This window comes from Lipophrys pholis (assembly GCF_963383615.2).
Source record: "Lipophrys pholis genome assembly, chromosome: 13".
Taxonomy (NCBI): Eukaryota; Metazoa; Chordata; class Actinopteri; order Blenniiformes; family Blenniidae; genus Lipophrys; species Lipophrys pholis.
In genome coordinates this window covers 12,986,540-13,012,672 of record NC_137632.1, presented here as the reverse complement: position 1 = coordinate 13,012,672, position 26,133 = coordinate 12,986,540, and the positions used below count along the sequence as shown (strand labels likewise).

At 41.0% G+C, this 26,133-nt stretch overlaps 3 protein-coding genes across 3 annotated transcripts in view; 1 reads left to right on the top strand and 2 right to left on the bottom strand.

Annotated features, from left to right (window-relative positions):
• Positions 1 to 1,199: 1,199 nt before the first annotated feature.
• abcb11a (ATP-binding cassette, sub-family B (MDR/TAP), member 11a) lies at positions 1,200 to 10,389 on the bottom strand (the record flags this gene model as incomplete). The annotated part of the gene is made up of 26 exons (XM_080478183.1): positions 1,200 to 1,400; positions 1,529 to 1,675; positions 1,928 to 2,134; positions 2,239 to 2,436; positions 2,524 to 2,680; positions 2,771 to 3,012; positions 3,085 to 3,288; positions 3,399 to 3,560; positions 3,654 to 3,758; positions 3,860 to 4,024; positions 4,098 to 4,155; positions 5,493 to 5,665; positions 5,762 to 5,932; positions 6,059 to 6,262; positions 6,359 to 6,484; positions 6,569 to 6,679; positions 6,790 to 6,903; positions 6,988 to 7,162; positions 7,249 to 7,373; positions 8,105 to 8,276; positions 8,359 to 8,492; positions 9,533 to 9,617; positions 9,704 to 9,945; positions 10,089 to 10,137; positions 10,229 to 10,241; positions 10,347 to 10,389. The coding sequence occupies 26 exons, from the start codon at positions 10,387 to 10,389 to the stop codon at positions 1,200 to 1,202; spliced, it is 3,783 nt and encodes a 1,260-aa protein (XP_080334309.1).
• Positions 10,390 to 13,532: 3,143 nt separating this feature from the next.
• dhrs9 (dehydrogenase/reductase (SDR family) member 9) lies at positions 13,533 to 18,693 on the top strand. The gene is made up of 5 exons (XM_080478041.1): positions 13,533 to 13,692; positions 14,657 to 14,973; positions 16,030 to 16,288; positions 16,450 to 16,613; positions 17,107 to 18,693. The coding sequence occupies exons 2-5, from the start codon at positions 14,661 to 14,663 to the stop codon at positions 17,328 to 17,330; spliced, it is 960 nt and encodes a 319-aa protein (XP_080334167.1). The 5' UTR covers positions 13,533 to 13,692; positions 14,657 to 14,660; the 3' UTR covers positions 17,331 to 18,693.
• A 2,376-nt stretch (positions 18,694 to 21,069) lies between these two features.
• lrp2a (low density lipoprotein receptor-related protein 2a) overlaps positions 21,070 to 26,133 on the bottom strand; it is a 47,457-nt gene continuing 42,393 nt past the window's right edge. Inside the window, 10 exon segments of the mRNA XM_080478027.1 lie at positions 21,070 to 22,184; positions 22,280 to 22,351; positions 22,439 to 22,555; positions 23,273 to 23,380; positions 23,548 to 23,668; positions 23,759 to 23,876; positions 24,320 to 24,387; positions 24,541 to 24,631; positions 24,822 to 24,941; positions 25,726 to 25,905. Coding sequence (XP_080334153.1) covers positions 22,014 to 22,184; positions 22,280 to 22,351; positions 22,439 to 22,555; positions 23,273 to 23,380; positions 23,548 to 23,668; positions 23,759 to 23,876; positions 24,320 to 24,387; positions 24,541 to 24,631; positions 24,822 to 24,941; positions 25,726 to 25,905 — 1,166 coding nt within the window. The 3' untranslated portion in view covers positions 21,070 to 22,013.

The window sequence follows — 26,133 nt, the reverse complement described above, 5'->3', positions numbered from 1 at the left end:
CTGGCTACGAAATAATGATTTCTCTCTTTTGAGCATATTTGGTAAGTACAGTATTTGAAGAGCACTCCTGCTTTCATGTATTACAGATTTCTCAGTCTCTCCAGAAACTAATTCCGATATGAATGAAGAAAACTGTAATGAGTTAGAATAGAGACTCTGATGTAACCACATTAGGTAGATTAGTTAAACTCCCCCAGCATAACCCATTTCCACCTCTTTGCCGGTGTCTTCAGTTGCTTAGCATCCTTGGATACCTGAAGCCTGGCCTCCAGTGATGTAACTGTTCTAAGCGCGCCGTCGGTTTCCCGCTAACTCAAGCTAGAAAAAACATCTGGGGTATTTCTGGACGCCTAATCTGTCTTGTCAGTCAAGATGAAAACAATACGTGTTCTCTACACTTCAATGAAGGGTCCACTACAACAATAACAATTGTGCAAAATGTTAAGTCTCGTATCAGAAATGAAAAAGAATAACATGAATTTAACACCCTGTAAATCATTTCACCTGTCATTATTTCCTTTCCCACACTTTAGTGACGCTTCCCATGATTTTATGTAACCCTGCCCTGATCTGAAGCCTTAGTGTGAACCCACTTCTGTGTGAAAAGCCCGCTGCTGTTACAAAAACAAAAAATTACAGAAACAAAAAAAACCCATATTGTTTTGCATGTGTTTTTAAGTGTACACATTATTTGTCATTAGTGGATCTCTATCATTTTCTGTGTCAGTGTTGTCACTACTGACACAGAAAAACCTAAAAGCTCATTTTAATAAAGGACATCATTCATTGTAAGTTGAACCTCCCAAAACACACATTCTGTTGAATTGCATTTGATTGAAAATAAAATGTGGTAACAATGCAGCTGTTTTGTTGTTGTTTTAAATTTGTTTTTTTGTTGAAATCTCATCTTGTTCCAGTGGCTGTCTTCCCCAAAGTAGAATTTTTTCATTATTACACTATAAAAGGGCTGATACTTTGCTGAATTTGCTTGGAAATTTCACTATTTGTTTTTATTTTTAAGAATTATTTTAAAAATATACAGATTTTACATACCCAAGTGTTGGATTGAATAAAGATCACTTGCGTCAGAACGTCCACCCAAGACTAACACACAAACACACACTGGCATATGATTTAAAGACCATGTCATAAGTAAAAGTGACATTCTAAAGTGGAAAGATCAATAAATACAACTGTGATTAGCTGATAGGAGCTCCTGTTGTGACCAGCTTATAATAGGCACCTCTCTGGGCCATGAGACTTTCATGAGTGCCTTGCTCAATAACAGTTCCTTGAGACATCATCGCTATGATGTCAGCAGTCTGTATGGTTGACAACCGGTGAGCAATGATGACGCAGGTCCGGCCTTTCCTCGCCTCATCCAAGGCAGACTGGACAGTCTGCAGGGAAACAGAGATCTGAGTGATTTCTACAAACGGGTCGTGTAAGTTTTTAAAAATGATCACACAAACAATCTGATAAAAAGTGACTATATGTATACAGATTGAAAATTAATCCCACAAACTACCTTTTCACTCTCTGTGTCCAGGGCAGAAGTAGCTTCATCTAACAGCAGAATCTTGGGGTTCCTGACAATGGCTCGAGCAATGGCAATGCGTTGTTTTTGTCCTCTTGACAGCTGTGAACCCTGAGCACCAACCTGGGTCTCATATGTCTAAAATATGTGGGAGAGGTGGAAAAAGCAAATGTCACATGTTTTGTTCAGGCAGTGTTGCCTGAAATATTAACACACACACACAAAACATTATTACAGTAATCACTACTAGTGCACCAAAATTTGACCGGGGTAAAAATCTCACTGGATTGCTGTAAAATGTGCCATTGTGTGACAATCACGAATTGGAACAACAAGGATTTTGATGGTGATGATTGTAATTGTGAGGTTTTTATTATTTTTTGAACTCACATCTGGTAGTGTCATCACAAAGTCATGGAGATGAGCTTTCTTTGCAGCTTCAACAACCTCCGTCATGCTGACACTGCGTGCGTTATCTCCGTATTGTATATTCTCTGCTATGCTGCAATCAAACAAAACTGGCTCCTGGGACACAATGCCAATCTGAGATCTTAGGAAGGGCACACTGACCACGTTAGACGGACAGCCATCGATCAACTGAAAAATAAAGGATGATACACATACAACACAATTAATGGCTTTGAGGCATTTTGAGTTAATTCGGAAATTTGTGAAAATGTCAAAATCCAATCAAGACACACCACTTGTCCTTCATCGGGGTCGTAGAACCGCTGTAGCAGCTGAACACTGGTGCTTTTTCCACATCCACTGCTTCCAACAAATGCTAAAGTCTGACCAGGCTTCACAGACACAACGAGGCCTTTCAAAACCTGAACATCAGGTCGTGTAGGATAAGTAAACTTGCAGCCACGGAACTCTATTTCCCCTTGGAAGTTTTCCTGAAGATGTACAATAATCTTGTGAATATTTCGTCAACAATATGGAAATACTGTATGAATTGTACAATTCTGACTACATTCACGAACCCATGTTTTTCCATCTGCGTGGCTAATGCTGATTTGGGGAGGTCTGTCTAACAACTTGAAAAAATGAGCAGCAGCAATCTTGGCTTTGACATAATCTGGAGTGAAGGAGAAAGCTTGGCCTATTGCATTCCCACTAACAGTAATAGCGGCAAGCACCCTGGAGAAAAGGCGAATGAACACACTTAAACCTGGTAATCAGTGTCATAAAATCAGAAAATTGCCATCATAGAGAACAAACCATACCAACCTAAAAACCATCATGTAATGTAAGCCTTCAGCGCTGACCAGGTACCCTCCATATCTAAAAGCAGCTGCATTTGCAAAGAAGAAGACACTTTTGGCAAAACCAAAAGAGAGCCCATGAATGTTGACTTTCTTCTTGTCAGATTTATACAGCAGCTCAAGTTTCTCCTCGTATAGCTGAACAAATAACTCCTCCCTGGCCAAGCCTGCAATGGTCCTGATGTTGCTCAGAGCCTCACTGGATATCTGCAGGGAGGAGATCCATCTTACTTCCACAAGTACAGGCAGTTATAAATAAATGACTGGCCTGACAATTACCTGACCTGCTGCTTCCATGGCGTCATCATCTTTCTTTGCAAAACCGGACAACATTTTGCTTTGGATAATCGTTGAGAGCACAATGAATGGCAAGAACACGATGATAACAAATGCCAACTTCCAGCTGAAGTAGAAGGCAATGATGATCGAGGCTCCTACGCTGGCCAAGGCGTTAAAAATATTCCCAATCTGAGACCCCGATGCCTGTAGAAATTGATTCAGCCACACACCGGAAACAAAATAAAGATTGTTATACACCAAAGTTAAGCTCCTGTGTGAAATGTTAGAGGAGGCCTTTGAAATTGCAGCTGAACCTGTTGGACCATAGATGCATCTGTGGCCAGTCTGGTGGTGAGAGTTCCAGGACTGTTTTTAGGGTCATCAAACCACCCGATCTCCTGCCTCAACATGGCCTGGAAGGCTACTTTCCTCAGACGTCGTGTGAGCAGCTCTCCAGATTTAGAAAAAGCATATCCCTGGAACAAAAAAACCCCCCAAAAATATAATTGAACCAAAAAAGCTAATTCTGTACTTATCTGTTCCGAGATGGTAAAGATTGTTGTACAAACCTGTAAAAACTGTGAAAAGAAACAAATCACTGCCACAATGCAAAACAGAGCACATATTGAATTAATCTGTCTCATTTGCTCGTCCACGTCCACAATGCTAAAAGTCTGGGGGGAAAAAAAAAAGGGGGGGGGGGGTAATTGCTTGTCTTTGAATAAACTGTCTATGTAAGACAAAATGTGCACTTGTGATGTGAGTTGAACCTTACCCCAACAACCTGGCTGAATAGGAGGGCATAAATGGGGGTGGACAAGCCATTGATAGTAGCTCCCAGTGAGCCCAGCAGCAGGTAGGGCCACTCTGACCAGTTGTATTTAAGGATACGTCCAAATACAGCTGGTTCTGTGTCGTCATCTGCGTCATCCTCATTTTTCTGTAAAAAGGATGTGAGTTAGGGTAGATGACCACCACATGTCAGACAGAAATTCATACAATAAATCCTTTACGTTTTCTGGTGTGAACTCTTGGTTCTTCGCAAGGCCGATTGGTGTGTCCCGGGAAAAACTGCTGGGCAAACGGTCCGCGAATTGCCACCGAACAGAGTTCCTGCTGCTGTGATATCAGTAATGTTAAATAGTTGCCATGACAAATCTCAATAAAAACATTTCAAAACACTTTATCTACTGTACCTTTTACTGGATCTGTGACTTCCACGGCTAATACGTCTTGTTTTTCCCTCAACATTTTTGGTAATAACATCTAGAAGAAAAGTTATCCAATGAAAACAACTTTATTACAAGTGTACCTTCAAATAAAATGAACAGATGTTTCATTGCCGTGATGCCGGTAACACGTTTCAGTGGTTCACACAGGTGATACACCAACCCATTACATACCTGCTTTACTGTCATTTATGCCACAATTGCCCTCTATAAAAAAGTTTACAGTGGATAGTTTTTAAATCATAACTCAACAAATGAATTAATCATAACCATGAATAGTATTTGTATCCCTGTGTACTTCAACACACAGAACACCAGAGCAGATCCGCTAACCAGCCCTCCTAGTGCGCAACCAATACTCATCCTGCAGCAACAGCAGGTGAGATCTGCTCTGAAGCGCATCAAGACCTCCAAAGCTGCAGGACCTGATGGGGTGTTTCGGGCTACACACCGACAGTGTCCACCGACATCATCGACCTCTCATTGCGACAAGCTGCTGTCCCCACCTGCCTCAAATCCACCACCATCATCCCCGTCCCAAAGAAAACATCTGTGTCCTGTTCCAATGACTCTTGTCCTGTCGCTTTGACCCCAGCAGTCATGAAATGCTTTGAGAGGCTCCTCCTGTCCTACATCTGGACACACACTAGTTTGCGTATCAGCAAAAAAGATGTACAGAGGATGCTGTCTCCGTTGCACTTCACTCAAACTGGAACAACCAAACATACGCCCCGGATGTTCTTCCCAGACTTCAGCTCCACCTCCAACACTGTAATCCATCATAAACTGGTTCACAAACTCCTGAATCTTAGACTTAGGCTCTACACGTGGATTATGGACTTTCTTTCCGGCAGGCTGCAGACTGTCAGGATAGGAAGACATACATCCATCATCCTAAACACTGGTGTGCTCAGCCCTGCGCTGTTAACCCTCTTCACGAAGGACTGCACCCCCATCCACCCCTCGAACACTATAGTGAAGTTTGCTGATGACACCAAAATAGTTGGGCTCATCAGCGACGAGGAGGCTCACTACAGGGAGGAGGTCAAACATCTGCTGCTCCAAGAAGTCTGATTGCAACCGACAGTTTTGTTGTTTTATTGCAATGTCAATAACGATTTCTGATTTCTGATTTCTGATTTCTGTTTTATACAAATCTTACCATTAGTTGTTTGAGACAGGCCTTGGTCCTGCAGGGTGACCAGAGTGAAGTAGATGCCTTTCTTGTCTAGTAGCTCACTGTGTGTTCCTCTCTCCACAGCCTGTCCATGCTCAAATCCAATAAGCATATCTGCATTTCTAATGGTGGAAAGACGGTGGGCAATGGAAATTGTTGTCATGCCGACACGAGCCTGCAGATATTATAATAATTTGGGCGTTATCCACAAAATTATACAGTATGAAAGTCAAAATGAGTTAAAAGTCAACAAAAATACAACATGGCTCACAGAATCCAATGCTTCCTGGACCACAGCTTCACTCTCATTGTCTAAAGCAGATGTGGCCATATCCAGCAGCAAGACTTTGGGGTTCCTGATAAGAGCTCGAGCGATAGCAATCCTTTGCTTCTGTCCTCCACTCATCTGTCCTCCACCTTCACCCACCAGTGTATCAAATTGCTGGATAACAGTAACAAAAAAACAAAAACCTTTTACAATTGCATGTAAAAAAAAAATAAAAAATAACCTGAAGTTTCTAATTGCCATAAATCTGCTACTGCATAAGCAATCGGTGTGTGAAAATACCTGTGGTAAATCCATGATGAAATTATAAGCATTAGCCTCTTTTGATGCCTGAATAATTTCTACCATGGTTACTCCCCTTCGACCAAACCGGATGTTCTCGGCAATAGTTGAGGCAAATAATACAGGTTCCTGCTCCACAATACCAATGAGAGATCGAAGCCACTGGATGTTCAACGTACGGATGTCGTGTCCATCCAAAGTCACCTGAGAATGAGATGTCATTTGAAGAACCTGCCACGACAGCGGCGATATTTTCATGAATGTGTCACGTAATGGCCGCGAAGTTGCTCAGATTGTTACCATTCCTTCCTTTGGGTCATAAAACCTTTGAATGAGTTGGACTGCAGTACTCTTTCCTGATCCACTTGGTCCAACAAAAGCAGTGGTTTCTCCTCCTTTGATCTCGGTGCTTAAACCATTTAGAATCTAAAGATATAGTTCACATTTTTTTTGAGGTCACTTGTCAAAACTGAACAACAAACAAAGCAGATGTCGAGAAAAGAGGTGTACCTTGACGTCAGGCCGAGATGGATAGGAGAAAGTGACATTATGAAACTCAATGTCTCCTTTTACCTTATCCAACGTGTGGCCCTCTTCTGAGAAACAATTAATTTCTGGTTCCTGTAAACACAGCAAGAAAAACACTAACTCAACAATTAAGATCTCTTTTCAAACTAGCAAAATTCTCGTTTTTTCATACTTGTTAGAATGTTTTATTATTCAGATTTTACCCGGTCAATTGTTTCAAAGACATTCATTGCAGCAGCACGACCAGTAGCAAAGACCTCCAGGAGTGACATGGCTTGGCCAAGGTTCATAGCTGCTATGAGCACGCCAAAAAATACCTAAAAGAAAGTACAGTAGCCACAAGGTGAAGAAATGCCACATGCTTTCAAGGGCATCTACAGATTTGTATGACACACATCTACCTGCATGAGTCCACCAGGAGTCAACTCTTTGGTGTCAATAACAAGTTTGGATCCATACCAAAATGCCAAAGCATAGACAAGAAAAATGATGCACCACAAGCATCCCTGAAACAATCCGGTGATGGAGCCCTTTTTCACGCCCAAGGTCTGAGCAATCAAAAGGTTTTTGTCATACCTGTCCAGAGATCACATTTTATTGACTTTTCAAACAGAAACCAAAAAAAAGGGGGGGAGAATTTGAATCATTGTTTTGTGTAATACCTCTCAACTTCTTTATCCTCCCCGCCAAAAGCTGTTACAGTTCTGATGGATGATAGGACCTCGTCAGCCACAGCTCCGGCCTTACCGTAGGCGTTCATTGTCTGTCCTGTCAGTCGACTCACTGACTTCAGGAACAAAAAAGTAAAATGTCCATAACTCAAAATTACAGAGTCACAGATTACATTTTTTTACTGCCTTAGCAGAACTAAAACTGAAGAAAGACAATACTTCTTGTGTTTCAGTGTCAAATACAAACACAACTATAGTAGTTGGCAAATGTTTCATTGGTTTGTTTTTTGTTTACAGGAAAATCATGAATGCACTCAATACTGATATCAATATTTTTTTTAACAACAGTGCACTGCAATAGAACAAAATGTCACACTAAAATCAATCCCCACTCCTTGTTTTTCCACTGATTTATTTCTAGCATAGCCAAAAAGAGCGATCTGATCGGCTCCCACACTGGGGTTAGAGACGCCGCCATTCACGCACATCCTCGTGTCTATCTTCTGTACTGCTGTACACACCACAGATAAATATGGGTGTAGGTAGGTTACCCCCAAATAAAGAGAGACAATAACCAAACTCACGCACATTTACCCCTTATATGGGCAACTTACAGTCAGTTCACACATGCCTTTGGACTCAGGGAAGAAAATGGAGAAACCCAAACAAGCACACATGGGGAGCTCATACAACCTCAACAAAGAGGACCCCTAACAAGACTCATAGCAGTGATATTATGTTGTAAGACAAGATCACTAACGACCACATCGTCATACACCATTTTAGCAACTGCTTTAATATGAACTGCCGGTCGGCAGGAACAAGTGAGGTTTTCATCGACTCTTACCATAGCCATGAGTCCAGCAGCTAAACCAATCAGGGGGCTTACTGATATTACCACCATAGTCAGCTTCCACCCAGCAATGAATCCAACCATGAAGCCGAACACAAATGTAGACATCTTCTCAATGAATATAGACACCTGATCAGCAATGGCATTGTTGATCTTGGTGATATCACTGAAAAAAATAAACAAAACTTAAATGTGTACAATGTTTTGCAGCACCGACAACAGAAATATCTACAAACAGTGTAACTTACTCAACTATCCTGGTGTTTAGTTCACCCACGGAACAGCAGTCAAACCATCCAATCTCCATTTGCATTACTTTCCGGAAGTAAGCTTTTCTGATTCTCTGAGTTTGTTTTGTAGCCGCTGACACCCAGAAGGCAATCTACAAAGTGGAGTCACATTGTGTTGCTATATATTTGAGTATTAGTAACGTTGTCAGCGATGATCATAACGCAAATGTTGGTTACCTCTTTGGTCTCTCGGGTACTTGGTAGACTTTTACCTTAACTCTCTACCTTCGAGCACAAGTGTTTGTAAAACCGGTTTGTTGTTTGTTTTAATATGTACTGTTAGTGACAGGCGGACAGAAGGTCAACAGCAATTATTCCAATGAGTGTAACGGGCAGCCTGAGGGCTGCCGGCTACACTCATCGGTTATAAAGAAATATCAGTAGTTTCCCATGTGATGGTAGAATGAAGGTCATTTTAAATACAATTGATATATAATATCAATAATGTAAAATAAGGGACATACAATAAATCACTTTCCTTGAATTATAACTGCCATAATTCCCATAAGTATTTGTGGTGGATGTCCAGGGCAGCTCTTGCAATAATCAAAGTGTTTTCTCTCTGGTAAAAAGTTTTTCATACAAAGAGAAAAATCTGTAGCAACATGAGTGAACTTCTTGTCTTTCAAAATGAAAGAGATGCTCAATGCCACTTAATGATGGGTGGTCAAAAAAGGGTTCTTATGCCACATTAAACTATTGTCACTGTGCTTTTCAATCACTAGTAATGGCACAGATCATATATCAACTTGCATCATAGTTTTTTATCAGAAACTGGATTTGGGGGGGGATTACCTGAGAGGCTAAAAGACATAGTGAGACAGTTAACTACAGATATTTGTGTTCACATGTAAAATATAAAAGCAAGGAGTTATTACAAACATTAATTTCAAAGTATTTTGAAAACAAAAAGTACTTACAATTTTATTAAGTGGAGTAAGAGAATTCCAAATACTTTCTTTCTGTTCAAAAATACTGATGGAGTTATATGTAGTAAACGTATATTAAATATCCCACCCCATCATTATAGTTAAAAATATTCCAACCTTCACTCAAGGAGAGACTGTGGGTACTTTGGCCACCCTTGTCATAAAAACAATAGAGCTGTGTAACACAAAGCATGAAGACTCACCTGAAAGTGACCAAGAATGAAAACAGTTACTCCAAATCCAACATAGAAATATGCAAACTTTGTCATATCTGTTTCAATATCCACCCTGGTGAGAAATCAAAGGACATCATTTTAAGAAGCAAAACAGTCCCTTTGGGTAGAAATCCCATCATCCTCAGAGGTACGACTTACCCGCAGTGAACGGTCTGGTTTTCATCTGGTTCATATGCTGAGCCGTTAATCCAATAGACAGTGTTGTTGTTGCACTCTTTGCTTGGGTCACTTAATACTTGTGATTCAAACTCATAAGCAACAAACGTGTCTGTCAGCATGCTGTACACCAAGAGTGAAAGAGGGTAGGATGAACCACGTAAGATTGCACACAGAGTCCCCAGCACCATCATGACGGCGTCTTTCCAGGTGGCGAATCGATACTGAAAACAAAAGTGTTGCTCAGGTTTGTTCAGCTCAATTTTCTAGTTTTCCTGGTGATCATTTTGACAAATCTGTTTCGAAAGCTGTGTTAATGAGAGTAGGTAGAATGAATCAATTATGAAATGAAAGCCAAAGTACTTACCAGTTGAAAGTACCCAACACTCGGTCCATTTTTAATCTTCTTCCCGCCACTGTAAAACATGGAAATGACATAAAGCAACATTTAAAGTGAAATCACATTTAGCTTCTAACACACTGTGGTGTGATGTGCAGTAAGCATACCTTAATTTATCTCCTGTTGAAAGATATCAAGGGAAATTAAATTTAGAGGCATCTGTAAATTACAATTTAAATTCACAAAAGTCAAAAGCTTCTCTCGTATTGAAAAGAGCTCGCTCACCTTCATCTGCATCGGGAGATTTTGCTTCAGTCAAATTCTCCATGTTCTCTACTCTGACGAGCACGTTTGTCCTTACTTAGTGTGTCTGGTTAGAACAGGAACAAATATTTGGTCATTAGCATTTTGAAGGTTCCTTTCAATATAAAGTACTGACATGTAGGACAGCATTACTTTAAGTTGAAGTTCAATTCAGCTTGTTCGTTAACCTCGGTTACTGTGATCTGAACAGAGCTTTAGTAACACAAGGCTTTCTTTTTCACTGATAAGCTATTACAGAAGATAAAACACTAATGCTGACGAGTCCTGTCCAAACTCGACAGCAGTTTGTGACAGAAATAAGCAAAAATGCACAATACCTGGACCTCACACCCTAACCCTTGTGTTCCTCAGGACTCCCACCAAAATACTGACACACACAAGAGTAATTCCTGGTCTACTTCACATGTACCATGTTTTTATCATCTGTATCACCACTAGACTGATAAGGGCTGTCTCAGCAAATATTTCCCAATAATCTGCCTGTTTAAGTTAGCAATTGTTTTCAAAATTCTACATTTAGTGATAGAACTTTGTCTTTAAAGTGCAAAACCACAAAGCATAATTTAGTACATGTATACATTTATACATGTAGTGTGTACTTAAAAAAAAATTATATAAAAAAAGAATAACAAGTATTTAGTTCTTATCACAAAGCATTGTAAAATGGGGGTAAAGACCTTAAGGCTATTGATTACCATCAGGAGTTATCTCGGTACACTTGTACCGCAATTAACATCATGTCATAGTTGAGTCCCATCTGTCCTTAGAATAACTTATAACTTTTTCTTGATCACATGTTTTTAATGACAAAACATAAACATGCAGATTTAACTTGTCCCATAAGTTTTTCCATCAGACTTGCTAACACGGTGAAAAATCTGTCAGATCTATTTTATTCGACCCCCGGCCCCTGGACCCCGATCCATAATTTTTCATCCCTGCAATATTTCAAAGCTTACAATCACACCACAGTTCAATGTATGTGCTCATAATATTAGCAAGATAATATTAATAAGCCATAGTATGCCACTCACGCAAAACATGGACATGAAATCACAATAGACGAAACAAAAGGAATCAGAGATTTCTGACGTCTGCCAAAGGTTCATGTAGTTTTGACTTAATCCTTAAAAGCCTATAAAATGAAATCCGGATCCAGAATCCGGATCTGGATCACCACCAAAATGTAATGGAATCTTCCATGGCCTGATACCTATCTGTGGTGAAAATTTTGACAAAATCCATGTAGTAGTTTTGACTTAAGCTTGCTATGAGACGTACAAACAGATAATTTAATTACGTCCTTGGCGGACGTAATCAAAGTGAAGAATTTTAGGGTTAATAACCTCTCGATCAAGAGGGAACAGTGTCAAGGTTTACTCCTTCTTTACAACCAGATAGTATTCGCGACACCAGATAATGCTGCCGGAAGGCATGGACGATATGGGGGAGATAAACAAAAAACACATGAGAGTTCAAAACATAGATATTTTATTAATAATCTAATCTTTTTTTTGTATGTTATTGTATTGAAACTTGTGGGACTAAAAATGATGTGCTGCAAATATTTACCTTGCAGAGCGCTCAGTCACCTTATTCGGTTTTACAGCCACTTTCACAATAAACACAATGACTCGTGTATTTATTTTGTACACACACACACACACACACACACACACACACACACACACACACACACACACACACACACACACACACACACACACACACACACACACACACACGCACACACCACTTTATCAACAATAGTTGTCAGTTGTCTATTTTACAATAGACAACTGACAACTAGAATTGTTGATAAAAAAAAAAAGCACAAATATAATTTTTTTATTGGACATTGAAGTGTTGCAACTTTTACATTATGATTACTATTCACCATCACATGTACTATCTTATCAATAAAATGTCTTTATTGACAGCAATCAGGGCTGGACTAGCAGAGACATTGCTCTCATTCCCTGGGTGATGAGGAGGATGACCAGATGGGGCAGATATTGAGGTATTGAGACAATTCCTTTTCCCAAGGTGAGAATGGGGCCTGAAATGAAAAACACTGTGTGACTTAGAGTCCTTTAGTTTCTCCATTAGTAGAGAAAAATCCCTTTTCGGGATCTCAGAAGCAGTTTTGCGGTGCAGTATGTCAAACAATAAACAATGACAAAACAGTGGGGAACACTTACGTTTTCAGTCTTTCCCATTCTGACATATCTGGTGATGGAGTCCCCAATCAAAGAAAGTGTCCTGCTGGTCTTGTCATGAGAAGGAGCTTGTTTCATTTCTTATGCTTCACTTCGCCATTAATTAAGTCATCATTTTGAGACTACTTCTGCAAACGTGTTTGTCTTGTCTTCCTGTTGTGCGTTTAACCTCTCTGGGTTCTGACTGATCCGTGTTATCAGAGGTTTGATTCAAAGCCAGGGGATCACAGGTGGTCTGCAGAGAAATCTCAGTTGGAGGAGTGAGTGCAGGAGGCCTCTCACTTGTTTTCTTACTGAATTTCCCTCCGTTACACACATCGGACCAGGTCCAGGAGGGGGTCTATGCTTTAGGTCTGGGGCCGATGCTAAGAAACACCGTTAGAGATGTTTGACTTTGGAGCCTCAACAGCTATTTCAGTCACATTAGGATCCATGGAACTGTTGCAGCCCAGTCCATGGTGGGATGTTCAGCATCAGCTACAATCCTGTGCAATACAATCTGTGTATGTCCATTCACATTTGATCTATGTACACTACCTGCTATAGCTAGAGCGAGCGCAAACTCCAAATGGTCAATCAATTTCAATTTAAGCCAATTTAAATTGATTGACCATTTGGAGTTTGTTCCAGCTCGGTCTCATACACATGTAAACACCAATAACATGTCTTTTTATTTCTGTTTTTGTGGGCTGAGTATATTATTTTTATTTTTTTTACTTTTTCAGGCACATGCATGGGTGCGCGCACACACACACACACACACACACACACACACACACACACACACACACACACACACACACACACACACACACACACACACCCACACACACACACACACACAATCCGAGAGCGGGATGCCCCATCCAATATGGCGGCGACGCTGCATCACTCTGCTCTCCAGCACGGACTGACAGGTGCCACGTACGGGGCGGGGCGGGTGACGCCCCCGGAAGTTGGGAGAGGCCGGAGGGAAGAAAAAACTTTGTAAATGTACTCAACTTCACCAGCTCGGTGGTGTTTCTTCGGGCATTTCACGGATCCCTGCTCCTGTATTTTCGGGCACTGACTGCAAAAACTAAATACACGTAAGCGTTTCTGGTTATTTTCTGAAAATGTTTTTTTTTTTTTTTCTTTTTCAATTGACCGAGTCGTGGCAGACTAAAACATGTTATTTAATCGATTTGGATTTGTCATGCTGAATTTTGTATTCTCCATTGCAAGGCGCAGCATGTTGTAAAAACATTACAATAGATGTGTTTTTGAAGTGTAAATGATAAAAGTCAATAAATCTGTGCCTGTACACAAAGACCAACCTCGTACCTGTCCCATACTACGCCCACATCTCACTGAAATCCAACTCCAAGCATGTCAGGAATGTCCGTACCAAGGAGACAATGGACGAGTGGGCGTGTGTTTTTATTTAAAATGCAAATCTGTGGAAACCAAAGTGACAGAGCAACTTTAGTATGTGTGATTGGCTGGCCCAATGAAAATGAAGCCAGAGTTAGTCAGCAAATCTTCTTAAAGAGAAATCTTTAGGTTGCATTCAAACTTAAAAAGCTGAAGCACGTGTAGAGAGAAAACCCGTGTGTGATAATCAGTGTCAGACTGAAACCCTGAAAGTCTTGGGCATTGAACGCCAACTTCAGTGGAACGTAAACACTACTGGTTACTATGGCAACCAGCAAAAGAAATTCTCTTTTTATTCTGTGTGGAAATTAGCTGATCCACTTGTTCTTATAAACTCAAATTGCAAAATGTTTTTTTCAGTTTTGTAAATGAACAGACATACAGACAAAGTATCCAGATGATGCCTGGTGATACCAGAAAATCTAAGATCTAAGTTAGAATGACTCCATTTGTTTTTAATAAAAGGATCAACCTTTTAACATGAAAGTTAGTGTAATTTATATCTAACACGTATACACACAGATAATGCTAAGAAATGTTGTCTTGAAGTCAACGATGTTCCAAACTGCTTCACGACTGTATCAAGAGAGGAAAACCCTTTAACTTTATAACAATGTGCTTTGTTCTTTTTGCCCATAGAAAAATGTCCCTCTACTTGCTCGCTCTGTTGCCGGTCTGTCTCGCCTACCGCTGGTACAGAGAACGCAAAAGAGTTTCCAACAAGGAAGACAAATACGTGTACATCACAGGTTGCGACACAGGGTTTGGAAATCTTCTGGCAAGACATCTGGACCAACTTGGCTTCAACGTGATCGCAGGCTGTTACACTGACAAGGGCGAGGACGAGCTGAAGAAGGTGACCTCTGAGCGGCTGGTGACCATTCATGTGGACGTTTCCGACTCTCAAAGTGTAAGCCAGGCAGCAGCTCACATCAAGACTCTTGTAGGACAGAAGGGTGAGTGGCTTACATTCAATTTTTACACTTGCTCCCCCTTAAAGATAGCAGATAAAGCTGGAGGTAAAGTTATCGAGGCCAGAGTGGACTGGTTCTGTACTCATGCAGAGGAGAGTGTTGGAACCCGGCCTTAAGCCCGCTGGGTCCTCCCGGTCATTTGATCCTATAATTGGTTGATTAAAAAGGGTCTCAAGACAGCCAAATACGTTTTACCATTTATTTAGCAAAGAGTAGTAAAGACAGCCACATGCAATGCGCAGCGCTGGACCCTGAACGTCTCACGCAGGAGTACAAGCAAGAGTGTCCAACTTCCGTGGTTTGACATTTTTCTTCTGGGTGGGGGCCACACCACGACAATAGGTTGGGCTCCAGCGCCATTGGTCAGTTTTGAAATCAGACGTCCTTAATCAATGTGCGTCATGGAAGCTTGTATGTGTGTATGTTGTCATCCGGAGTAGCTGAGTTCTATCTCTTTTGCCCTGCCATCATACGTCAGGCTGATAGCTGAACAAGCTTATCCTGGAACGAACGGGTCAGAATGAGCTGTCAGATTGTCAGCATCCAAGCCTGAACATAAACCCTGATCATAGTATTGCTAATGTAACATCCATCAAGAGATGTTTGAGATGGAGCTGCGAGGCGGGAAGAGGAGAGGAAGAGCTCTGAGAAGTTTGGTGGATGTAGTGAAGGAGGACATGAAGATGGTTGATAAAGAGTGGAGGAGGCAGACGATCCCTGAAGGCAGCGGGCAAAAGACGATGATCAAGAGCAATCACAGATTTCTGACCTCCGCCAAGGGAAACAACACGGTATTCCACATGCAGATCGATTGACTCTATTCATTTATTTAGTTTGGTGATCATTTGATTTTATTTCATAATTTGAAAGACAATATATTGCAAAATGAACTTTAATGGGTTCTTCCTTGGAACAAAATGCACATGTGTACCAATTAGTTTTTGCGATATCTTGTTAACGGACAGACAAATAAATGATTTCCTAATCCTATGTTCAACGACGTTGACGCAGGTGTTTGCCGCTCTTCCCTTGCTTCAGGTCTGTGGGCTGTTGTGAACAATGCCGGGATCTCTACGCCTTCCGCTCCCACCGACTGGCTCACCGTTGAAGATTACAAGCCGATGCTGGCCGTCAATCTAATAGGCGTGATTGACGTAACAATAAGTGTCCTCCCGCTCATCAAGATGACCAGAGGCAGAGTGGTCAATGTCTCAAGTGTGTTTGGGCGAGTCAGCCCATTCAGCGGACCCTACTGTGTGTCCAAGTATGGAGTGGAATCCTTCACCGACGGCCTGCGGTGAGAGGACCTGTCCCTGTCCCTGTCCCTGTCCCTGTCCCTGTCCCTGTCCCTGTCCCTGTCCCTGTCCCTGTCCCTGTCCCTGTCCCTGTCCCTGTCCCCCACACCTGTGATCTCATACCTGTCTTCTTTACAACTTTGCAACTCATTTTGCTTTTCAGGCTAAATATGGTAGCCTTTGGAGTCAAAGTCATTTGCATTGAGCCTGGGTTCTTCAAAACGAACGTTACTGACCGACTCATGATGACTAATAACTTAAAGATGATCTGGGACAGAGTATCTCAAAACGTGAAGGAGGCGTACGGACAGAAATACTTTGAGAACCGTGAGTCACTTTATTTATTTTACTTTTTTTTTTTTTTCCCACTCCACATTTTCAAAAGAATAAAGCGTCCGCCTCCCACCACATAACCTGCATTGCCTTCCAATTGCTGCCTTAGTCAAGTTTAACTTCTTCACCAAATATTATGCAAGACGAATTTGTGGATGTGTGAAATTCAGATAGGTAACTTCTCTGTTTCAAAGCTGAAATACTCACACCTGAAATACTGAAAGAAAAGCTTTGGCTTTGAAAGTGACAAACTTCCCCCCGGTCATAAAGAGAATCATTTTAGTTTATGAATATGAACAACTAGGAAAAATTAACACTGCTTAAGGTGTTAAATAGTCCTACATCAAATACATTTTCCAGAAGCTGAAACTTCATTTACTACTTTGCCGTGTTTTCAAAGTCAAAACCAAATTAACCCCCCCCCCAAAAAAAAAAAGTTAATCGATGTCTGTGGAGAAGCCTAATGTCTGATATGATCCTCTTTCAGTGATCGCCAATGTGATTGACCGTTTCCAGCAGCTCTCGGACTCCGACCTCATGAAGGTTGTCAGTTGTATGGAGCACGCCATCGCTGCTGTCCACCCACGAGCCCGCTACTCCCCCGGGTGGGATGCCAAGTTGTTCTGGCTGCCGATGTCCTATATGCCAACCTGGATCTCGGACGCATTTTTCCTGAAAAACACCCCCAAACTCAAAATATCCGAGCTGTAGGTTCTGTCGTGTCAGCTGGAGCGGATAGCATTGAGAGTCGATTCAAGGATTGCTCTCCGATGTCTTTCCACTGCAATCACTGCCACTGTCCAGTATCATGTTTACCTTACTTATCATAGGAAACCTCAGTACTGCGGGTGAACTGGAGCATTTGCATCTCTGCCATGTCGTAATATTTTTTGCAGACAGCGCCACCTTCTTTTCTGTTCCTCTTCTATTTAGTTGATTGGGTGCTAATTAATCATCAAACTTAATAAATGGGAAGCTCTTTAGATTTTGATAAAGAGTTTGTGTTTTTTTTTTATTTGTCTTCCTATTAAAGAGAAACGTGTCTTACAAAGCCCAGAACTTGTCATTTCTCTCAGTGTATTACATCACCTCAGCCAGGTGAGCCTGAGTTGCTGTTTAAATAACCTTAAATCGACAGATTCATTTCAGATTTCACCATGTTTTAATGCTGTAATCACGGCTTGTAATATGCAGCAGTGGTGACTTTATTGCTGGTTAGTTCCTAAGCTGTAGTAGTGGCGATGCTGAGTTTAGAGCGACCAGGTTGAGATGGTTTGGACATGTGCTGAGAGACTCGGTGGACGTGTTGGGTCCGGATGTTGGAGAAAGGAGCTGCCAGGCAGGAGGAGAAGAGGATGGGTGTGGGTGTAGTGAAAGGAAGTGGTTGGTGTGTCAGTAAAGGATGGAGGGGATCTGTTGTCTTTCTAACTGACAAAGGTTCTGAAAAGAAAGAAACATTAACAACAACCTGCTTTTAGGTGAAAGTGCGCCGTCCCCTTCCTGCAATGCCTGTGTGTACCAGATCAATCCACTAGAGGGCCCTAGAGGAGAAAGAAAAGACTTGGAGCTCTTGAAGGTCAAACAGTTATTCAAGGTTATGCACCATATTTGTTTTCACAGTGAGCTCAAAGAACGCAAAAAATTACTTTTGTAATGTTAAAGTGAAATATTCCAATTCGGATTTGACATAATTTGTGATGAAGTACTGAAAGTTTTGTTTCATACATTACCAGTTCGATATCTTAGAGCCTTACAGTGGTGATTCTTTTTAGACAATATATATTTTGTATACATGGAAGACATGCATGTGTGGGCCAACTAGTTTAGAGTTGAAAGGTATTGGAGAACATTGATTATCTTAGTCAAAAATCAATGAGGAACAGGGAAATCCGGACCCCCTGTTACCAGGTAAAACATAATTATCCCTCCCAGAATAAACCTTAATCAGTGAAATATAAAGTGCTTTCTTTCCTGTCTGTTTTTAATTTGAGTTTTTTTAGTTCATCTCGACACTCCGCACTACTTTAACCCACTTCGAAATGAACAATTCAAAATAAAAGTTGTTTTACATTGTATGCCATTTTTTGTGTGTGTTATTAAATCATGACTTTTTTTTTTTTTTTTTTTTTTAGATAAGTGAAGGTTTAAAGATGTCGTAATAATTGAAATTTTCATTGGCTTCAGTTAAAACATTCTAGACTTACTTTGCCAAAACAGAATAGTGCTTTTATAGTAGAAATATGACGTGGCAAAGATTATAATACATTTGAATAATTATTCAAATCTCACACCAACGGCTTTTTTTTTTTACAGCACAGCTTTCACATCATGGGTTGTTGTTTTACTAACATTAATGTCATAGTTGGTTTGGATGAAATGTGAGAATAGTCACTTGCCCAGTAAAGGGTTAACTTTAACTTCTATTCTCTTTTGCCTTCAAGTCCTTCAGAGTTGATGCTTTCAGTCAGAGGTACTGAGTTATATTACAAAAAGCAATAAATAAATAAAAAATAATTCATCCTGAAAGTAATTATAACAGGAAGTGTAGGGCTTGATGTCTTATGACCTTGTATTTAATTTGAGGATGTTTCCTTATGTGTTCCTCTGTGAATCTCTTGGGTAAATGAACTAAAATAGTGATCGTATCACTGAAGCTGTTTGGGAGTCTTACTGATTGCACTGAAGCACCAAAACCCTTTTAAAACCTGCGACCTCTCCTCTTGTCAGGTTGCTAAGATCCAGAAGGTTTCCATGCCAGGTGTCGGACTGAATCTGGAAGCATCAACCTCCCCCAGACTGCAGACCTTCGTGCAGGATGTTACAGGCGGTGGCGTCTGCCAGCGGAGAGGTCGGAGAGCGAGGTGAGCTGGGTAGACAGCAGGGGGTGCACACTGATATAGTGCCAGCCAGAGTGAAGCACTGGGATAGATAAAAGCAGCCTGGGCCATCCCATCATCAACCCATCATCCTCCTCCTCAAATGATTAACACAGTCCATTTGTTCAAATATGAGGAAGAAGAAAATACCTCATCGGCTGCATTTTAACAACCGAGAATGCAGCTCTGACTCTCCTGACATAAATTCAGATTACAAATTGATAAAGATATTAATTTCGAACTTTGTTTCGTCATTGAGAGCAGCCATGCAGAATCAAATACAGTTTTACCACTGATATAAATCAAATGTTATTGAGGCGCTTTGATTTGAAAGAGCTCCAAGCTTTTTTGGGTGTCCATTTTCCCACAGTATCCACATATTTCCTGCGCAAGTCAAAATCCCTGGTTGTATGTGTGACTTTGTGGAAAAGGCTCTTTTCATACATAATGACCCTTTCATGCATAAAAACATTTTAAAGTATTTTAAAACAAAACAATCTATTTACTGAGTGACAATACTACAGACTATCTTCATTGAGAAATGACTCAAAACACTGATGAAAGCAACAATTGATATGCTTTAGGCTTTTGTTTTGTTTATCTTTGCAGTTTCTTTGGTTACAATGGTCCAACTCCTTTTAATATCATAAACCCAACAACCAGCAGGAACTGTCAGGGTCAGGATGATGCATTTCCCCTGCATTCCTTCTGATTTCACATTTTTTTGAGAGGAAATATTGACAATAACATTCAGTTAAAGCTATTAATAATTCTGTAAATACACACTCGGAGTATGTCCCGCTGGAATGTGGAAAGAAAAGTGATGTTTAAGTACATCTGAGCTGACCCCTTGCTACAGCAGCACACGACTACATCATGCATGCCTTGCTTTAAATTGTTCTAAAACAAAGAGTGGAGGCACCCGCTGTAAGTAAAGGTAGATCTGAAGTTGATCCCAGCTGCTTGGTCGAGGAAAAGTGGTGCTGTAGTTCACACTTTCACCCTAAAACAAGAAAAACCCTCAATTGATTTCTGGTTTGATTGCCTTTTGAGTGAATTTTGCATGTTCTCCCTGAGCGTGGCGTCTCAAAGACCATTCTTATTTTGTTTTTTTGTTCAATGTCACCTGGGATGCACTCCACTTCCCCCGTTAACCTAAATCAGAGGAAATGTGAACATGGATGTATATTGTCACAGTTGACATGGGGAAGCTGTTGACCTGCTTCTTTCAAGAGTTTAAAGTCTCTTAAGAGATCCACACTTCAGCCGTTGTGAGTCAAGGTGCAGCTCACCTAAAACCAGCAGGAAGGAGAGAAGAAATATCTTTATTGTTCTGTGTCACAGCTGTGAGAGTATACAAGAGGTCCCTGGAAGCAGCACAAACACAATCTCTCTGTGGTGACCTGCTGCATTGACAGCTCGAGTCTCTTGCACATTTCCTTTGCATGCTGGGATATGAAGCTGTTCGGAATCTCTCTATCCCGTTTCTTTTCATCGGTGGTGTTCTGTAATTTAAGTGTTTGTCTCTGAATTAAGAATAAAGAAATCAAAAAAAAGTCCAACAAGAATCTTTTACAAAATAGGAAATTTATTCATTCAGGTCTCTGCGGTGACAATTTGTTCTACATGGGCTTTCTCTGAATGATCACAGATACAGTTTGTCCTCATTATGATACATAATAAATCAATCTGATGAATTTATTCACTTCGCTTATAAAATGTCTTGATCTGCATCCTCTTGTTGTGATTCGCTCCTTAAAATCACAGACGGCTCCTCCACGCAAAACACACCATGTTTAAGCACTGTTCAAATGATTTGGGCTAATTGTACCAATATCTAAACAAAAAGATCACGCTGATTCAAAGTCAGATGAGTTTCATTAAGTACAGTAAGTATGCTCTGCACACATTTTTATAGCTTGTGCATTTGATTGTGTTGGATCACGCGTGGCTGAAAACTAAATGTCACGAGTTGAAATCAAATCTCTTCCGTCCTGCTTTTATTTGTCAGCCCTGAAATGAGGTATATAAACTTTTAAAGATGAAGTAAATACATCTTCAGTTGTGTTCAGCGGCAAGAAATAACGTACATCATTACCTCATATACGTCTGTCAAAGCTTTTGATCATATAAGTACTGTACATTCAGACTGCAGCTCACCTTTTATATTGTGTTATATTGTGTTTACGTAGAACTGTTAAGGATCTAGTTCAGAAATATTTCTGACAAAATTTTACTGTTCAAATTTACAAATATACAACATATTTATCCACATTTCTATCAGCAGCTTCAGTGCAAAGATATACATATTGTACATCAGAGTAAAGAAAAAAAAAAACAACAACACAAGAATTGGCATAAGAAATGTCAGAAGGCATCATCACAGAGGACTTCTTTTCTCCACTCTATAGAAATGTCCTACAACAATTTTGAGTTTTGTACACAGGCTGCATAAAAAAATAAATTCTGTGCAAAGTGTGTTTCTTTTTTTCCATTCCCAGCTGTGCGAGAGGGGACGTTATACGTCGCTGTCCTCTTTCACAAGGTTGGCCGTGTCCTTGAAGCTGTCCTCTGTGGGCGAGAAGGTGCTGGGACGATCCCGCTTCTGAGGTTTGGCAGCGGGAGCGAACGGAGAGGGCTCAGGCGCAGAAGAGTCCTCACTGCTTCCTGCCGGCTTCTCATCCTTCATCTATCAAAAGAGTTTAGAGGTTTGTTTGTTGTTTTTTTTTCACAAAGCAATTCTCAATTAACATTCTCTTAAGTGGCTGCTTTTTCCACATGTACCTCTGAGTATGAAGGGTTTTCGAAGGTGGTGCTCGGCTTTAGTTTCCGCTTGAATAAGCTCCACTTTGACTCCTGAAAAACAGACACAGTTGGCGCCGCGTTGGACATTGAACTGTTTTGTGATTATGCACTGTCAATTAATGGACGTGAGACATCCACCTGGACAGGCTTGGTGTCAGCAGAAGATGTGTTGACGATGCCTCCGCTGGGATCGCCGCGGTACGCCGGGTTCACAAAGTTGTTCTCCAACTGCTCGCCACTTACATTCACCGTTACCTGGTTCAAAGAACAAACCTTTAAAGTGTCACATGACTCAAAAGTGCCGCCTCAGCTAAAAGTGTCAGCTTGAAGGGTCACAACAATTCTCAAGAACTTCTCAGAAGGCTCATTCACAACTGTAAATATAAACGGCAAATATTGAGCAAGAAAAAAAGGAATAAAAAAACATTCTATATACATTTAAGTTGACACGCACCTGTTTCTTTTGGGGTATTTTTGGGCTATTGTCTGCGTGTCTATGTGTTTGTTTGCACTTATGTTTATTAATAACATTATTAATTGATACATTCAAATTCAAATCATCATTATTCTCTTATTAAACCTTATTATAATATTTAATCCTGTCTTTTAAAGGAGGTTAGTATTTCATCCTACTTTTTTCACAACTTAGTTCAGGGGTTTAGAAAATGTTGGAGGTTGACTCCTCAGCAATTCCTCACATTTTTTACATTTTAAGATACTGCATGAATATAAACGGCTGTTTGGATCCATAGGAAACAGAAAGTAGTGGTTAATTTGGAGTGGTCAAAGTGACATTTGATTTTGTATGTTAACACGAGCGGTGTGTGTTTGACTTCACTGTAATATTTTACCGTATCAGAGATCAGAAAGTGGAGGGGGGTCCTCACAACCTTTCAGTATGGTAATCAGGGGGGTTTCCAGGTCAAAAGTTTAGGAGCCACCGTGCTAAAACATTCATTTATTCATGTGTACCTGTGTGGCATGAATGACAGCAGGATCACCCGACACTGGCGCAGTGGCGTAGAGCGGGTTCTCAAAGGTAATCGGCTGTCTCCCAGCTTCCATGGCGAAGTTATCATCCTGTGGTGAAATTATACAGGCGAGCTTACTTTTACATCAATCAAGTTTCACAAAGGACGACATACCGTTGGAAATCCTCACAATGGAAGCTTGTTTGCAGAAGAGTCAGACAAAATTGCTGACAGTACACTTAAAATGACGCGGGACGATGATTAACTCAAACTCACCATCTGCATGGCCGTGTCAATGAAAGACACTCCAATGTGTGACGGTCCAAGATCGACATTATCGCCCGAGCGAAACGTCACCCCGTTCCCCGTGTCAGCAGATTTCACCAGGCTGCTGAGGCTACACAAAAACAAGATGCTCTAAATGTTTAATCTGAAGAATCAGGCTTGAGCTTCAGTACACTGTGCTCTGCATGGGAGTACCAGTTACCTGGGTAGTTTGGGCATGGAGGGGATGAAAGAGCCTGTTCGTTTGTAGTTGAGGAAAACCCCAACTGCCAATGCTCCCGTGATGAGGATGATGATAACAGCCAGCAGAACAGCCACAGCTACACAAACAGTGATCAACTGTGAGGTCGTGGGACATTTCCAGTGAAGCACAGATCATTAACCCCTCTTCTTACTATTTTTGCTGATCCAGTCCTTTACTGGTGATGACTTTTACAAAACAAACATGTTTACCACAGTTAAACTTTTACAGCTTAAAAGTTATTTATTAAAGAATCACAAGGTTTCCACCCTTCGATATCCGCTGAATCAGACGGTTTCGTCATTCATTTTCTTGGCCGGAGCAATCTTTAAGTAGATAAATGAGAAGCATGGCCTCCTTCTGCTGAGGCAACACCAGAAGCTCATGGGTGTGAAGTGTAAGACAGTTCCAATATGCCAAGCATTATAGCTATGAAGAACTCCCACGGGTTCTTGGGGAGTCACGATGAGTATGCATGCAGAGTATGAGGAAATAGCAATGAAAAGGATCAAATCAATGTACCTGTTCCCGCTGGAGCTCCTCTGGACTTTCCCATCTCACAGTAGCTGCCCACATATCCATATGGACATCTACACAGTTGTGATAAAGAACATGAAAAACAACTCTGTAATTTGAGGAAAACTTAAACTCATCAAAGTGGATAACTAACATATCAGACAGTACAGACAGTGGGTGATGGAGAATATTTAATGGTGACGAATGGTGCCTGAAGCTCCACTCACTTGCATTTTGGCAGACCCCCTTCATCAGTGTAGCAGGTTCCACCATTCATGCATCTACATGCAAGAGGCATGGCAACAGGAGCCTCAATGGCTGCAGGAGCAAAAGCCGGGCACACACAGAATCAGCAACGACAAAACAATTGCACGCCGCCTTCTCACAAAACCACACGGGAGCAGCCAGGTACACATGAAGGAACGGATTCATGAAAGGCAAAATGGGAGACCACATGACAAGAAACACAAGGGTGTGAGCAGTGCACACTGTTGTTCCTGTCGTTTACCTGCATCGCATTCATTTGAGTCAAACTGGGTCGGGGAGGAGCCTTGCGGGCAGGCGCAGGTGTATCCGCCCGGCCGTAGAAGACACAGATGACTGCATACATTCTTACAAGGGTTGGGCACTGAGAAGGAACAAAAAGTTTATTTAGTACGTGTTGAACATCCTGCAAACACAAGTACGACCGAGGTGTGGAGAAAAGCACTCCAATAGCAAACTGCATGTTCTCTTTATGCATGTTTTTTTTCTGTATTCCGGTGGTTTCATGCCACAGTCCAAGAACATGCATTTGAAGCTAACTTGTAACTCTAAACTGCCCACAATTGTTAATGTCAGTGTGTCTCTGTTACTCAGGATTAGTTCTTCATTCGATCAGCTCCAGCACCAAATGACCCAAACAAAATACCAGGCACAGTGTTAATTCAAAGCTTCCAAGGGCAATTTAATGTGTAATATTTTGCAAATTCAAACCCCAGCCTCTTCACTGCTCGAACGTCTAAGGCACCACTGACCTTTTTCACAAGAAACAAACATTCATTGGGTTTTTTTTTTATCAACTTGGGATAACTCCCTAGATGATAGATATGTGCAGAGGAGCCTCTACCACATATATGTTTGTATATCTTTTCTGTATATTTCACAAGGGTCACACCCACCACTTTTAAGTATCTTTAAAGCATAAGAAGCGTTCCAAGTAGTTGCAGTTTCCACATTACCACTAGATGTCACTAAATATTACCCAGCTTTATGGAGGCATAAGTGAGGAATCCCTCCACATTTCTGTTATTTTATAAAGTTGATCATGTGCTAATAAAATACACCAGCGACCAAAATAATTTGTTCACTGTTGACTGCTGACTCGGATGTCGACCAGTAGAGACATTACGTGAGTCGCTCTGCGTTCTGACCTGACTGGTTGTGTCGGTGCTCCTGGTAAATACGGACTTGGGTCAGCCAGGGATTGATGGTGAGAACTTTGACTTTGTTTCCTTGCCCAAACTTGTTTGTCCTCCACACCTCGCCTTTATCTTTCGATGTCCAGTACACATGACCTTCAAAGATATCCAGGCTGTATGGGTGTCCAATGTCTGGAACAGAGTTAAAATATTACAACCAGCACACTCAGTTTAATATTAAGAGTACATTAAAAGGGTGTAAACCAGTTAACTTGTATAAAGGGCTGCACATAACCATGCAGAGACAGATTTACAATTATGAGCTATATCTTGCAACTCTTACACACCTCTGTGGCAGAAATCACACACAGAGAGGATAATATTTGTCTTGTGCCTGCCTATAAACAACTTATCCTATCT

What these genes read in the sequence shown, in the direction of transcription:
- dhrs9 (XM_080478041.1), top strand. Translation starts at nt 14,661, where the DNA reads ATGTCCCTCTACTTGCTCGCTCTGTTGCCGGTCTGTCTCGCCTACCGC. An exon ending in GACTCTTGTAGGACAGAAGG is followed by an intron (nt 14,974 to 16,029) that starts GTGAGTGGCTTA and finishes CCCTTGCTTCAG; the next exon opens with GTCTGTGGGCTGTTGTGAAC. An exon ending in TCCTTCACCGACGGCCTGCG is followed by an intron (nt 16,289 to 16,449) that starts GTGAGAGGACCT and finishes TTTGCTTTTCAG; the next exon opens with GCTAAATATGGTAGCCTTTG.